This window comes from Camelus dromedarius, chromosome 24, assembly GCF_036321535.1.
Source record: "Camelus dromedarius isolate mCamDro1 chromosome 24, mCamDro1.pat, whole genome shotgun sequence".
Classification (NCBI taxonomy): Eukaryota; Metazoa; Chordata; class Mammalia; order Artiodactyla; family Camelidae; genus Camelus; species Camelus dromedarius.
The window spans coordinates 16,378,010-16,391,410 of record NC_087459.1 but is presented as its reverse complement, the minus strand read 5'-3'; the positions used below and the strand labels follow the sequence as shown (position 1 = coordinate 16,391,410).

The 13,401-nt window shown below is 40.1% G+C and overlaps 1 protein-coding gene across 1 annotated transcript in view; it reads left to right on the top strand.

Annotated features, from left to right (window-relative positions):
• DNAH3 (dynein axonemal heavy chain 3) overlaps nucleotides 1-13,401 on the top strand; it is a 150,344-nt gene that overhangs the window by 26,202 nt on the left and 110,741 nt on the right. Inside the window, exons 14-19 of the mRNA XM_064478501.1 lie at nucleotides 881-986; nucleotides 1,169-1,347; nucleotides 5,000-5,184; nucleotides 6,360-6,483; nucleotides 11,327-11,480; nucleotides 12,260-12,404. Coding sequence (XP_064334571.1) covers nucleotides 881-986; nucleotides 1,169-1,347; nucleotides 5,000-5,184; nucleotides 6,360-6,483; nucleotides 11,327-11,480; nucleotides 12,260-12,404 — 893 coding nt within the window. The remainder of the gene's footprint in view (nucleotides 1-880; nucleotides 987-1,168; nucleotides 1,348-4,999; nucleotides 5,185-6,359; nucleotides 6,484-11,326; nucleotides 11,481-12,259; nucleotides 12,405-13,401) is intronic.

Here is a 13,401-nt window from a genome sequence, read left to right as displayed (position 1 = left end):
GTTGAGGAAATTGTAGCTTTCCAAATGTTGTACAGCTAATAGGTACGAGACCCAGAATTCACATTCAGTTACAGGTTCACCTCCCTTATCTGAAAGCCATGGCACCAGATAGGTTCTGGCACTCATAAATTTCTGGATTTCAGAAAAGTAATGTGATGCGTATTTCATATATTATGATGCAGCTTCAGCAAGACCTGAGTCAGCATCCCTTAATTAAACATACTGGTGTTTCTGCAGTCAAAACTATGAATATTTGCAAAAATAGCCACTGGACCCCACGAAGTTAATTCTGCCTACTCCATATCTTCTTTATTTTAATTCAAACTTATTTGAAGCCAGAGCATCCCCAAACATCCTCCAATTTGGGGGGGAATCTGTCCAGCTATTCTTGCATGATCTGATACCAGAGGGAAACTTAATTCTATTCAATAAATTTTAGGTTCATTAGTTCCAAATTTTTATCTTAAAATTTAGACATAGAATTTTAGAGCTGGAAGGGGGGATAGGAAGCAATGTTTATTACACATTCACTGTATGTTAAGCGCAGTATTAATTGCTTTAAATATACACAATTACAGTTAAGCTTTATAACAATCCTATGAGGTGTTATCATTTCCACTTAAAAGTAAAGACGCTGACCTTTGAAAAAGAGAAATATCTTGACAAAAGTTCATGCAGCTAGGAAGTGGCAAAACTGGAATTTGAAGCCACAGTTCTGAATTCCCAGTTCACTGTACCTTTTGCCATGTTATATTTGCCATGTTTCTCTTTTGTAGTTTGGGCTAACTTTTACGGTATTGTCTCTTTATTTGCCACTCGGATTCATCTGATTTGGTGACCTGTATTTGTATGTTTGATCTTACGCTTTTCAATATGGAAGATACTTAAATGTATACAAAAAGTATGATGACTTACTGGATAACACGGCAGAGCAAAACATCACCGCGTTCCTGAAAGAAAATCATGGCATTGATGATTTTATGACGGTAGGAGATGCTGCTTGACATTTCATATCTTGGTGACATGACAATCCAATAAGTAGTCAGTGTGTTTCATTAGTGTATATACTGGTCTCAACATTAGACTGGGTTGGCTGCGGTTGAGGCTGGGGGCAAATTGCATAGAGGCTAAAGGTAAATTAAGCCACTGCATCTATTCATTTCTACAGAGGATCAATAGCATAAAAAAGCGGAGAAATGAAATTGCATCCATGCACATTACCGTGCCTTTGGCCATGTTCTGCCTTGATACCATGACCCTAAATTATGATCTCTGTGAGCGAGCCCAAAATCTTAAAGACCGTCTGATTCAGTTCCAAGTGGATGTGAACCGGGACACCAATACCAGGTATCGTTATTGTTGCATGCAGAGAAATAGCCATGTTATTTGGCACCAGTGGGAGAATGGAAAAGTGGGCAGAACTTGTACCTGCCAGCAATGACCAGACAGAACTTCTAGTTCAAGTTGTTTCTGCCCCCAAGTGAGGGTTGCAGGGACCTGAGGTTCAGGTTAGAGGGTGCACAGCAAGGAGGAAACCACATGCGACTTGGAGTAGGAAGGTGGAAAGCATCCTGAGGCAGCTCATCTCTGACCCTTCAGCCTTTGCTTTCTTGCAGGCAACTTCGGAGAGAGACCGCTTGGCTGTTTGAGGTCACAGACCTTCTCTCTGGCCACCTAGCACACATTCGAAGATACAGGGTGCTTGCAGGCAGCCCTTAGAATCACTTCCATCCAGATTTCTACTGTCTGGGTCTCGGGGCTCTGTCATTCACCCTTAGACTCTATATTGCACCTTCATTTTACTGCTGACTATCTATTAGTCAAGACATTTCTGGTTGTAAGGGATAGAAGGCCAGACTGGCTAATGTGAAAATGGGAATCTGGGGCTCTCATGTTGAAAAGTTCGGGAGTTGCTACAAGCTTCAGGACCTCAACACTACATTTAGGACACAATCTCTTTCCCTCTTCTTGGCTGTCCTCTGTGTCAGCTCTGCTCTCTGATAAGTTCTCTCCAGTTTGTGGTCCCCAGGAGCTCCAGACTTATATCCTCCGAGGTTCCCATTCCCAGGGGGAACAGAAAGGTTTCTGGTGTGACACTAGTCTGACTTCGTTGTTTGGGCAACACCAAGGCAAACACCGTAGCCAAGAGGATGGCTTAGATCTGGGTAGTGTTCCCATCCCTGGGGTGGATGTAGCCCTACCTAGACCATGAGAACCAAGGAAGAGAAAGAGGGGGGATACCCCAAAAAGACTTAGGCTGTGGTTAACAGAAGAGGCAATGATGCTAAGAGGCTGGGACAGCATCTGTCTGCTACTCTGTCTCTATTTGAATGTTACAAAATAGTTAGTCTGTGTTATGCTACTTCTTTTCCTCCAGAGAGCTTTAGACTATAGACCAAAATGGTTTAGTGCTAATGACCACTATTAATATTGTCATATATATTATTCATATATATGTAGATAAATATAAGTTTAGCATTTTATAGCACTTTAAGGTTTTCAAACTACATATCAGAAAGTCATCAGCAAATTAATGATGGTAATAGCTACCATTTTTTCAGCATACGTTGTAGCCCAGGCATTGTGTAAGCATTCTGAACATTTGAGATCTAATCAGGTCTTTACAACAACCTAAAATGCTGTTCAGTATTCTCTCATTATGTTGTTGTGGAATCTGAGCTCCAAGAGGTCAGCAAGTGGCATATCCATGGCTTAACCTTGTTCATTTTGACCCAGAAGTCCATACTCCCCACCACTGCACTCAGCTTTCTCGCTGAGTAACTATAAATGGTGGGATTCCTGGTTTGGGAGCCAGAAGACTTGGCTTTGAATCCAAGACCTTCCATTTCCTGCCTGTGTGTCCCCTGGCTTCACCTCTTGGATCTTCAGTTTCTTTGCCTATAGCATAAACATTTGATACTTGGACAGTAAAAGGTTTTCAGCCTTCAGACTACAAGAACACTTTCCTTTGGAAAGTTTGAGCATCAAGCAGTTTTTTTTTTTTTTCTTAAGCATTTGTTAACTGTCAAAGCCAAGCAACATGGTGCCTTGGTTGTTCAGTGCATTCACCCTCATCAGAATAAATGTGTAATTTCCTTTGACCTTTTTAATGTAAGTAAAAGCAGACGTCCTATTACAAACCCAGGGATTTCTAAGGATGTAGAAACCTCAAGTTAGTGGCTGAGTTTTGAAGTTTCTTTCCGCCTTAAAAATGAGCCAAATTCTGACTCATTTGACCTTCTCAGTAACTGCATGAGGTAGGTAAAGCAGATACAAGACATCTTACTGAATGGAGGACAAGATGAGGCCCAGAAAGAAAACCTAACTTGCCCGATTAGGTGAGCTTGAGTCTTCTGAACCCAAACCTCACCCTTGCCACTTCACAGCCCTTGGCTTCAATTAATTTGCTCCAAGCTTCTAATGATGGCTTGGTCTTTCCAGTGACCAGCTCCTCATCCAGAGGCCATCTAGAAGCTCACCCTGAGTCACCTCATTAGAACAAAAGACACTCTCATCAGCCATGAAATTGCAAGGGTTTCAGGGGCTCTGTGCCAGGAACCAGGGCAGAAAACCCTTACAAGAACTTCCAAGAAGAGGAAGAGACAGGGCTTACTTCCTTCCCGCCAGGTGAGGACACAGTGAGAAGGCAACTGCCTGTAAGTCACTAGGAACCCAGTAAGTCAGCACCTTGACCTTGGACTTCCCAGCCTCGAGACTGTGAGAAAATAAATTTTGCTATTTGAGCCAACCAGTCTATAATGTTTTGTTATGGTAGCCCAAGCTGACTGGTAAAATACACAACTGAAAATACAGACGCTGGGAACTATTACCTAGATCTGAGTTCAAAAGTGGAGAATACTCTGAATTCATGCAGCACAATAAACAAGTTTTCTCCACACACAGCTTCTGAATTGTGTAAAAACTCATTTCTAAAACCCCAGCATCATCTGCAAAAATGTTTTAATCATTTTCTCATCAGTTAGATACAGTTAACTTCATTACAGAGGGGGTCTTCATACATTAAGAAAGGAATATCAAGGACTGAAAACATTAAGAGGAGTGATTTTCACCTTTCTATGGTGTATGACCATCAACATGGAATGATCGATGATAATAACAAAAACTATGGCAGCTATTGTTGCTAACACTTCTCGAGGGCCACTCTGTGCTAGGCATGGATACATTGCAAATAATTTGTTCCTTACTGTAGTTAAAATGCCGAAGACTGTCATTCATTAGCTTTTGTATAAATTACAGGATACTCAAATTATGACCATAATAACATTCTTTTTCACAGCCTTGTGTTTGAGGATAAGTGGGCAGTAGATCTAGTGGTCCCAGTATTTGAACATAAATTTCTCTGTGCCACCAGGAAATTACCTGCAGCACATGAGGATAAACTTCCTGATGTACTGTTAAGAGCAGTGATTACAAATTAATTTTAGTGTTCTACTTCAACATAAAATTTGAAGGGTTGTGGCTGTTGTTGGTGGTGGTGTTCTTATTCTTTTGGTGTAAATCTGTATTTTATTTACCCTTGGTGAATCTGTTAAGAGTGTAAGGTTTGGAATCAAGTAAACCAAGTTCAGATCCTGGCTCTGATAGCTACACATCATGTTTCTTTGGATAAAGTTACTCAGCCTGTCTTTCTTCCATTATAAAATGTTGATACTAATAGTTCCTGCCTCTTAGAATTGTTGTGAAGGTTAAATGAGCTAGTATTCATGCAGTGATGAGAATGGGACATGGCACATTGTAAAGGGCATAGTACATGTCAGATATTATTGCCATTTCTACTGTCATTATTCCTGAAATATAGTGTGTATATGAATATTATCCATCAAGAATTTCCAGGTAGAGAAAAGTCAGAAAACATTGTTCTAGTCTCCACATAGGAAGCATGTCTGTTTAGAATAGTGGGTCTAATAAGAAAGTTATTTTAGGTGGTGGTGATTGATGATGATGGTGGTGGTGATGGTGCCTGTTTCTTTCCTTGCAGCATCTGTAATCAGTACAGCATCATTGCAGACAAAGTCAGTGAGATCCCTGCCAACACTCGGGAGCTAGTATCCCTCATTGAATTCTTAAAGAAATCCAGTGATGTCACTGTGTTCAAACTCAGGAGGCAACTTAGAGACGCGGTTGAACGGCTGGAGTTCCTGATGGACTATGCAGACTTGCCCCGTAAGTCCGATGTCATGTGTGTGTGCATGCAAATTTATGTGCATGTTTACATCTTTATGGATAAGGAGCCAGGGGAAGGAGAGTTAGCAACCCTACCACTAAATAAAGGTATCAGGAGAGCTGTTTTTCATGTGTGTGCATATGTCAGTCCATACTAATTCCATACTCCTATCCACAGGAATTGAATCAAAGAAAATCCTATTGTTAGACAAAAAAGAAGAAATATCTAGGGACTTGAATAGTTCTTAGATGCTTGTCTTTGAATCTTGTGCCTGGTGTTCCTGGAAAAGTCACTGTCAAATACAGAGTCCTTTTATAAATGGGTAGATTTCATTTATCATCTTAATACAATCCCACCTTCAAGGAGGTCAGGACTTCATGCTTCTGCATATTTTAAAAGGAAAGAAATACCCCTTGAAGGCTTATTGAACCAAGTTAGAGTTTTGTAAGGGTCAGGTTCTGAAGGAAAATCTAATATGCTCTCTACAAGCCAAGTTTCAGAGCCTTTTTCCATCTGGAGATACCTGTGAATTACCTAGTATTCACAATGTTTGGGGGAAATGGTTATGGGATGGAGAGATAGGGACTGGGAGTGAAAAGTGGTCCCATAACCATCCCCCTGCACATTCAGGAGCTGTGCCCTTGATCGTGTGAACCCAGATAGGACTGAGGTCTCTGCCTCCTAAATTCCCAAGGATACAGAGGGAACCCACGGCATTTAAACGACCAGAGCCATAAGATGGGTAGGACATCTGACACTGAACCAAAAGGGAGACTGAAACTCAGATGAGATGAAACAGTTGAAAGACTAGAACCGAGGTTTCTACATACATATTCAGACCTAGCCTAGGACAGTAAAGAACATAGGTTAGAACATAGGCTTTGGAGTTGGTCAGACCTGGGTTTGAAATCTGCTCTGCTGCCTTCTAGTGGTGTGACCTTGAACCCCTTGGCTTAACTTTGTTTCCCATCCATAAAAACAAGGATGATAATACTGTCTGTCTTCTAGCCTGGCCCCTGGTAAGTACTCAATGAATGCTGGCTATCATTCATCAATAATGGTCCCATTCATTAATTGCCATCCCCGTTCCCAGTTCTGTTGACCTCCTGTCCTGCTCAGTTAACTTCCCTGTGAGCAGACTTGTGCTGAGCAGTGTCCTGTATGTGTTTTGCAGAAGAAGATATCAAACTGAACAGCACTCTGTTCCTCTGGCCAGACCAGATTGAAGATATCTTAGAAAACAGCCGAAATCTTCTCCTTAGCAAGCGGGATCAGGCGGAGATGGACCTCATTAAAAGGTACAGGGAAAATCTGAGGTTGTTTTTAAAATGGTACTAAGCTTGATAACACTCTATTAGTTCCTGATTCTGTTTAGAGCCACCCCCCACCCCCACCCCCCGCCCAGCAATGTGTGGGCGAAGGCTGAGGACAGTCAGTGGAGAGGGAATTTCCTTTTGTTTCCCAGTGAGGGATGTTCTCCTCAAGCCTGCTTCACTATAGTAACCCCTGCCAATGCCTTCCTTCCTGCCTTGAACAGTTGGAATTTAGTGGTGCAGAGAGAAGACAAAAATAGTAGCATGTAATAATGGCCTCACAATAATAATAGCAAAATTGTCAGCCTTACATTGGAGACTACGGATCTGTGTGATAGCAAGCCAGGGTTGATAATAAAGGTGTGGTTGGAAGCTGAGAAATTGCCTGTTTTGCAGCTGGTCTCATTCAAGGCTAATGTGTCTATAATCATTTATCCGCTGGGTATTTATTACAGATTTTTAGTAGGTGCTATGCTCTATTCTAGACACGTAAGTGTGTTTGACTGCTAAATAAAGATTTTAATGCAGTGACAAACTGAAGAAGGCAGGCAATGTCAAGTGAAGTGGGTCAAGTACCACGTACATGGTAAAAACATGCATGTGTGTGTGTGTGCATTCACATGCACGCCCGCAGACACACACACACACACCCAGATTATAACACTTTGTTTAGGAACCGCATGTTTATACCAGTTACCATCCCCATCATGCATGAAACTCCTACTGCCCAACTTCAGGTTTTGTAATTCCTGCCAATACTAAGCTAATCTCTGGGTGCTTCACTATCCCCTATTTGTTCCTTTAACCCTACCCACATCTCACCTCTGTAAGTAGTCCCCTCATTAATGTCTCTTTCTTTGAACATTGAAGTAAATTCTACTTCTTGTCAGAATTCTGACCAATCCACCATCTTTAAATTCTTGCATTATTCTCCCACAGACTCCAGGTGGTCCCATGGATAGAACTCATTTACCAAACCCTACTTTCCTGAGTGCCTACTATTTACCAATGATATGCACTTATGTATGTATATATTATGGACATGAAAGTACTTCAGAAACTATACTGTGCTAAGAAATTATAAAAACTTTAAAACAGTAAGAATTATCAACTATAAAATACATCACAGGGATGTAATGCACAGCACAAGAAATATAGTCAATATTTTATGATAACTTTGTATAATGTGTAGACAATAAAACTATCAAATCATTGTGTTGTACACCTGAAACCCATACAATAAGTCAACTATACCTCAGTAAAATTTTTTAAAAAGAAATAGAAATCAATAATAATAATAATATTTTATAATAATCACTGAGTTTGTATACCATTGCCTTCTGGGAAGAATTCAAAACTGCTTCCATCAGAGATTTATCTTTGTGTGTGGATCTGTATTTGGAGCCTCAACAAGAATTTTAACGATGTAAAAGGCACCCAGCAGCTTTTCTGGGCTAATTGTGTGGGCAACAGGAGAATCAGCTTTCCCTCAACTCTGTTACGTTCAGTAGTAGGTTCCATGGCCCTGGAAGTGACCTGGAATATACATGATGAACGTCTCAGGAATGTGAGCTGCTCTTTGCCATGAGAGTGCATCTTAGGGGAAGAAAGGAAGATGTTTTAGGGGGAGTGCCCTGATGGCGTTCTGGGATCCAGACAGCGCACAGTGCCTTGCAGATAGTTGGTGCTCACAGTTTTGATGAATGAATGAATGAGACTTTTCTCCAATAAGGATATTCTCTAAATTAATACCTACCAGAATCTAAAATCACAGTTTAATACAAAATAAAAACAAAAATCTGAGAAGAGGCAGGCTGTCTCTCATAGCACTTATATTCTCTACCTTTGACTCCTTAAGACTTCAATGAAAAATGATCAGGGGAGGAAGAGGGTGGCAGTGGCCACCTTGCCTTTTCCCCTCTTGTGCTCCTGTCTCCAGTCATCTTCTCTGAAGATACAGAGAACAAAGGGGGCATGGGAGACGGCAGATAAAGTAGATAAATACAGAAACTCCAAGACAGAGAGGAAAGAGCAAACAGAGCACAGGGACTGCATTCAATGGGCAAGTCAAGGAAGGGCTCATGTAAATGAGACTTGAAGGATGAGAAGGAGCCCATTAAGTGAAGATGTGGGGAGGGAGAGAGTACAAGGGGGCCCTGTCGAGACACAGGCCATAGCATGAGCAATGGTTCCAACATGGGGAACCTTGGCCTGAGGAGGAGAGTGGCTATAAAATGAGGCTGGAGAGTTAGAGGAGCAGGTCCCTGAGGTCACGGTAATGAATTTGTGTTCTTTATTATGTATAGTAGAAAGTCATTGAAGGTTTTCAATCTGGAGACCAGATGATGATCTAATTTTTTTTTCTTTTTATGGCTTGCTAACTTGAATCCGAATCCAAAATTGCCTACAATATTGTAATTGGTTGACATGTCTTTTAAGTTTCTTTTCATCTATAGGTTCCACTCCATCTCCTTTGCTTTTTCCCCTTGAAGTGTATTTATTAAAGAAACCAAGTCATTTGTCCCTAGATCTAGACTCTCCTGATTGCACCTCTGTGGTGTCATTTAACATGTTCCTCTTTCTTCTGTATTTCCTATAAGTTTTTAATAACTGATTTAATCTTGCTACTAATCTAATCTTTGTTCCTGATCTCCTGTGCTAATAGGTAACAAGAACACTTAAGTTGTCTGTGGGCAAGAGTATAGTGTGCAAATACGGAGGAAAAGAAGGCAGAGTCAGCCATATTATCAGATATTGTCAAAGACAAGGCAAAAACATTAATGAATCAAACATAGTTACTTAGATGGGTGAAATAATGTTAAAGCGATCAACAACCCTTATATATCAAATAATTAAAAGTAAATGAAGTGAAAGTTGAATAAGGAGATAATTGAAGTAAATAATTAAGAACCTTAATTGGTTGGATATGTATCAGACCTTCTACTCTGCAGTGGAAAAAACTGTTCTTAAATGTCCATAGAACATTTCCAAAAGTTGACCATATTTTAGGATTCCCCCCCTAAAAAAATTCAAAGAAGCAGAAACTATGTTGGCCACATTCTGTTATAATAGTGTGTACTAATTATATATTTGTGCATGGCAAATCACCCTGAAACATAGCAGCTTAAAACAACAAGCATTTATTATCTTGTAATTTCTGTGGGTCAGAAATCTAGGTGCATCTTAACAGTATACCTCTGGCTCAGGGTCTTTCATGAAGTTGCAGTCAGAGTGTCAGCCAAGGCTACATTGTCATCCGAGTGCTCGACTGGATGAGGATCCACCTCCAGTCTCTCTCACATGATTGTTAGTAGGATTCAGTTCCTCATAGTCTTTTGGCCAGAAACTGCCCCCTTTTCCTTGCTCTATGGGCCTTTCCATAGAGTAGCTCATAACATGGCAGCTGGCTTCATTCAGAGAAAGAGAAAGTCGCAGTCTTTTTGTAACCTAATCTTTGAAGTGACATCCCGTAACTTTTGCCATATTCTTTGTTAGAAGTGAGTTATTAGTTCCAGCCCAAGCTCAAGAGGAGACAATTACACAAGGATATAAACACCAGGAGGTGTGAATCTTTGTGGACCTGACCAGAGGCTGTTCACCTCACAGTGCCATTAGAAATAAAACCCAAATCAAACCATTGAAAATTAACTCTCTTAAATTACTTTTAAGGAAAAAAAAAAGAACATCAAAACTGCCCTAACAGAATTAAGTATTATGAAGATAATAGCCAAGTTTGTAGTATGTCACTATAGCTGCTCTCAGTGGCAAATCCCGTATTCATTCAGTGAATACTGTTTTATGCCAGACACTCTGCTAAGTGCTGGAGACACAAAAAGGAATTAAAGAGTTTAAAACTGCATTGGTAGAGTTTACATTTTAGTGAATGCGACTACACACTTATATGTGATTATTATGTACCAGGCTCAATTCTGAGCATTTTGCATATGTTAGCTTATTAAATACTAGAGTGGGTACTTACTATTCCATTTAATTTGTCTGAGGCATAGAGAGGTCAAGTGACTTGACCAAGGTCAAATAGCTTTTGGTGGCAATGTAGGGACTTGAACCTAGCCTGTCCGTCTCTAGAACCTGTCCACCTAACACTATATTAGTCTACTTCATTAAGAAAAGGGAGAAGTAATCTGAGACCTGGGTTGTTGATAATACAGGTGAAGTAGATAAATCTCTGGAAAGGTCTTCCCTGATCACTCCAACTGAAGTAGCTCTCCACTTCCATCCGCTAGGTACCCTGCCCTGTTCAATTTTCTTCAGAGCATTTGTCACTATCAGAAATAATCTCACTTCATTTTTATCTATGTATGGATTTATCCATCCACTCGTCCATCCATCCATCCATCCATTCATCCATTCACCCATCCATGTATGTTTATTGTCTGGGTTTTCCCAAACTAAAATACAAGCTCCATTAGGGTAGGAGGCTTAATTAGTGTACTTCACAAATACATTCCTGATATCTAGACCAGTTCTTGGAGTTAGGCACTTAATAATAAATATCTAATGAAGAAATGAATAATATGTATATACATAAATTTTGTATTTGTGTATATAATATATAGTGTATATATGTATTATAATATATATTTCAATATATATTTACCTATATAGGAAACATCTGGAGATATTTAACCACCAGTAGTTTCACAACAGCTATCTCTGGGAGGTAGGATTATAACTTATATATAACAACATATACTTATAAGTTCTACATATATTGTATCAGAAGATCAAATTCTCCCCAAGCTTGAATGTGGGTTCGAAAATCACACAATGGAAAGTCCAATAGTGACTAGGCTGTCTTTACTTTCAGGTGCTCAGAATTTGAGGCAAAACTTGAGGGCTACAACAAGGAACTGGAAGGTTTTAGGAAACGTGAAGTGATGACCACAGAAGAAATGAAGAACAATGTTGAGAAGCTTAATGAGCTTTCGAAGAACCTAGATCAAGCACTGGTGGAATTTGAGGTTTGGGGTCTTGGAGTCGGGATGGGGGCTTATGACTGTCCTGCTCTGTTGGTTCTGGTCCTTGGTTTTGTGTTTTTCCTAACACAACCTGTCAGGTTGACAGTATTAATTGATTAAGCAGTTCTTTTATTGGTACTTTCAGCTACCTTTTTCTACACCCCTTTATTATACCAGCTTCTTTGTTAGTCATTAAGTACACAAAGAAGAAATTATAATGGAATAATTTCTCATGTACATTGAGCATTTATTATGTGCACAATGTGCAAAGTGCTTCATATGTGATATATCACTTAATATCCATATAAACCTTTGGGGTAGACACTGTTACTATCTTCATTTGTCCCTATTTAAATGGGAGAACTAAGTCTTGGAGAGGCTAAGTAACTTCCTCAGAAGGTCACTAGTAAGTACTTTAATCATTGACTTTTTTACCTTTGAGGCAGTTCAGCACAAGAAGGCAACATCATGTGAACAGTTAAAGTACATATGAAAATTGTGAAAATGGGGATATGGATATGGTACAGTAGGAGCAAAGATGATGGAGCCAGTGGCAAATTATTGTAAAGTTTCACCCAGCTAAATCTCAGCTGTCATGGCCCTCAGAGGTAGCAGAGGGACCTTCTTACTTGAGGCCATGTTTTATTTTCCTCTCCTGCTCTCCAGATGAACGTGCATCTTCCTCAGCTTGGTTTCGAAAGCACTGAGGAATTTGCCATGCTGGCTTCTCGGGTTCAGGAGAGTCACCCACCCAATAAACAGCATCCCCTTTTGCCCTGCAGTTGATCAATAAGGAGGAGGATCTGTTGGAAAAGGAGAAGAGTACCTTCCCTCTTCTGCAAACCGTGTTGACCAACAAAGTGCCTTATGAGCAGCTGTGGGTGACAGCCTATGAGTTCAGCATCAAGTCGGAGGAGTGGATGAATGGTATGCCACAGTCTCAGTCTTCTGGGGCAAGATGGGGATGGGGTAGTGGATCCAGCCCAGTTCTGAAATAGGATTTGGGCTTCAGATTCTGGCTGGACTTTTTATCATATTCTCATACTCTGGATTAAGGCAACCATAGTCAAATTTTTCTGATGTGATAATGACAGAAGATAGGGATCAAAGAGCCAGACTTATTGCTAGGGTCAAATAGAATAGGCAACCGCCCAGAGCCATGGATTGGGTAGTGACTCAGAGAGGCAGATGGTGGGAGAATAAGATGGCAGTTCCCCTATTATGCTTCAGGAAAGGCCAGAGTGCCATAGATCTCTGTAAGCGACTTCTATGTTTTTCTTTCTTTTTCTTTCATTTTCTTTTTTTCCTTTCATTTTCTTATTTTCTTTTTTATTGAAATATAGTCAGTTTACAACATTGTGTCGATTTCTGGTGTACAGCATAATAGTTCAGTCATACATATAACATACATATATTCATTTTCATATTCTTTTTCATTATAGGTTACTACAAGATACTGAATATAGTTCCCTGTGCTATACAGTATAAACTTGTTGTTTATCTATTTTATATATAATGTTTAGTATCTGCAAATCTCAAACTCCCAGTTTATCCTTTCAGATCCTGAAGGCTGGAGAAATATGAGGAGGTAGAGTCAATAGGACTTCATGATTGATCTGATATGGGGCAGGGAGGGAGAAAGAAGCACCTATTAGCTCAGGGAATTTGGTGGATAATGCCATCAAAAAACAACAGAAATGACAAATCTATTGGGAGAAAGCCATCAGCTTGAATACACTAAGTTACATGTCTACAAACATCCAAATGGGGATATAAATTAGCGGTTGACTATATCAGTCTGGAGTTAAGTTTTAGTGGGAGGTGGGATTTATATTGGGGAATAATTGATGTGCAGGTTACAATTAAAAGTCATCAATGACATCGCCTGGGAAGAGTGTGTAAGTGCAGAGGACAAAATCTGAGA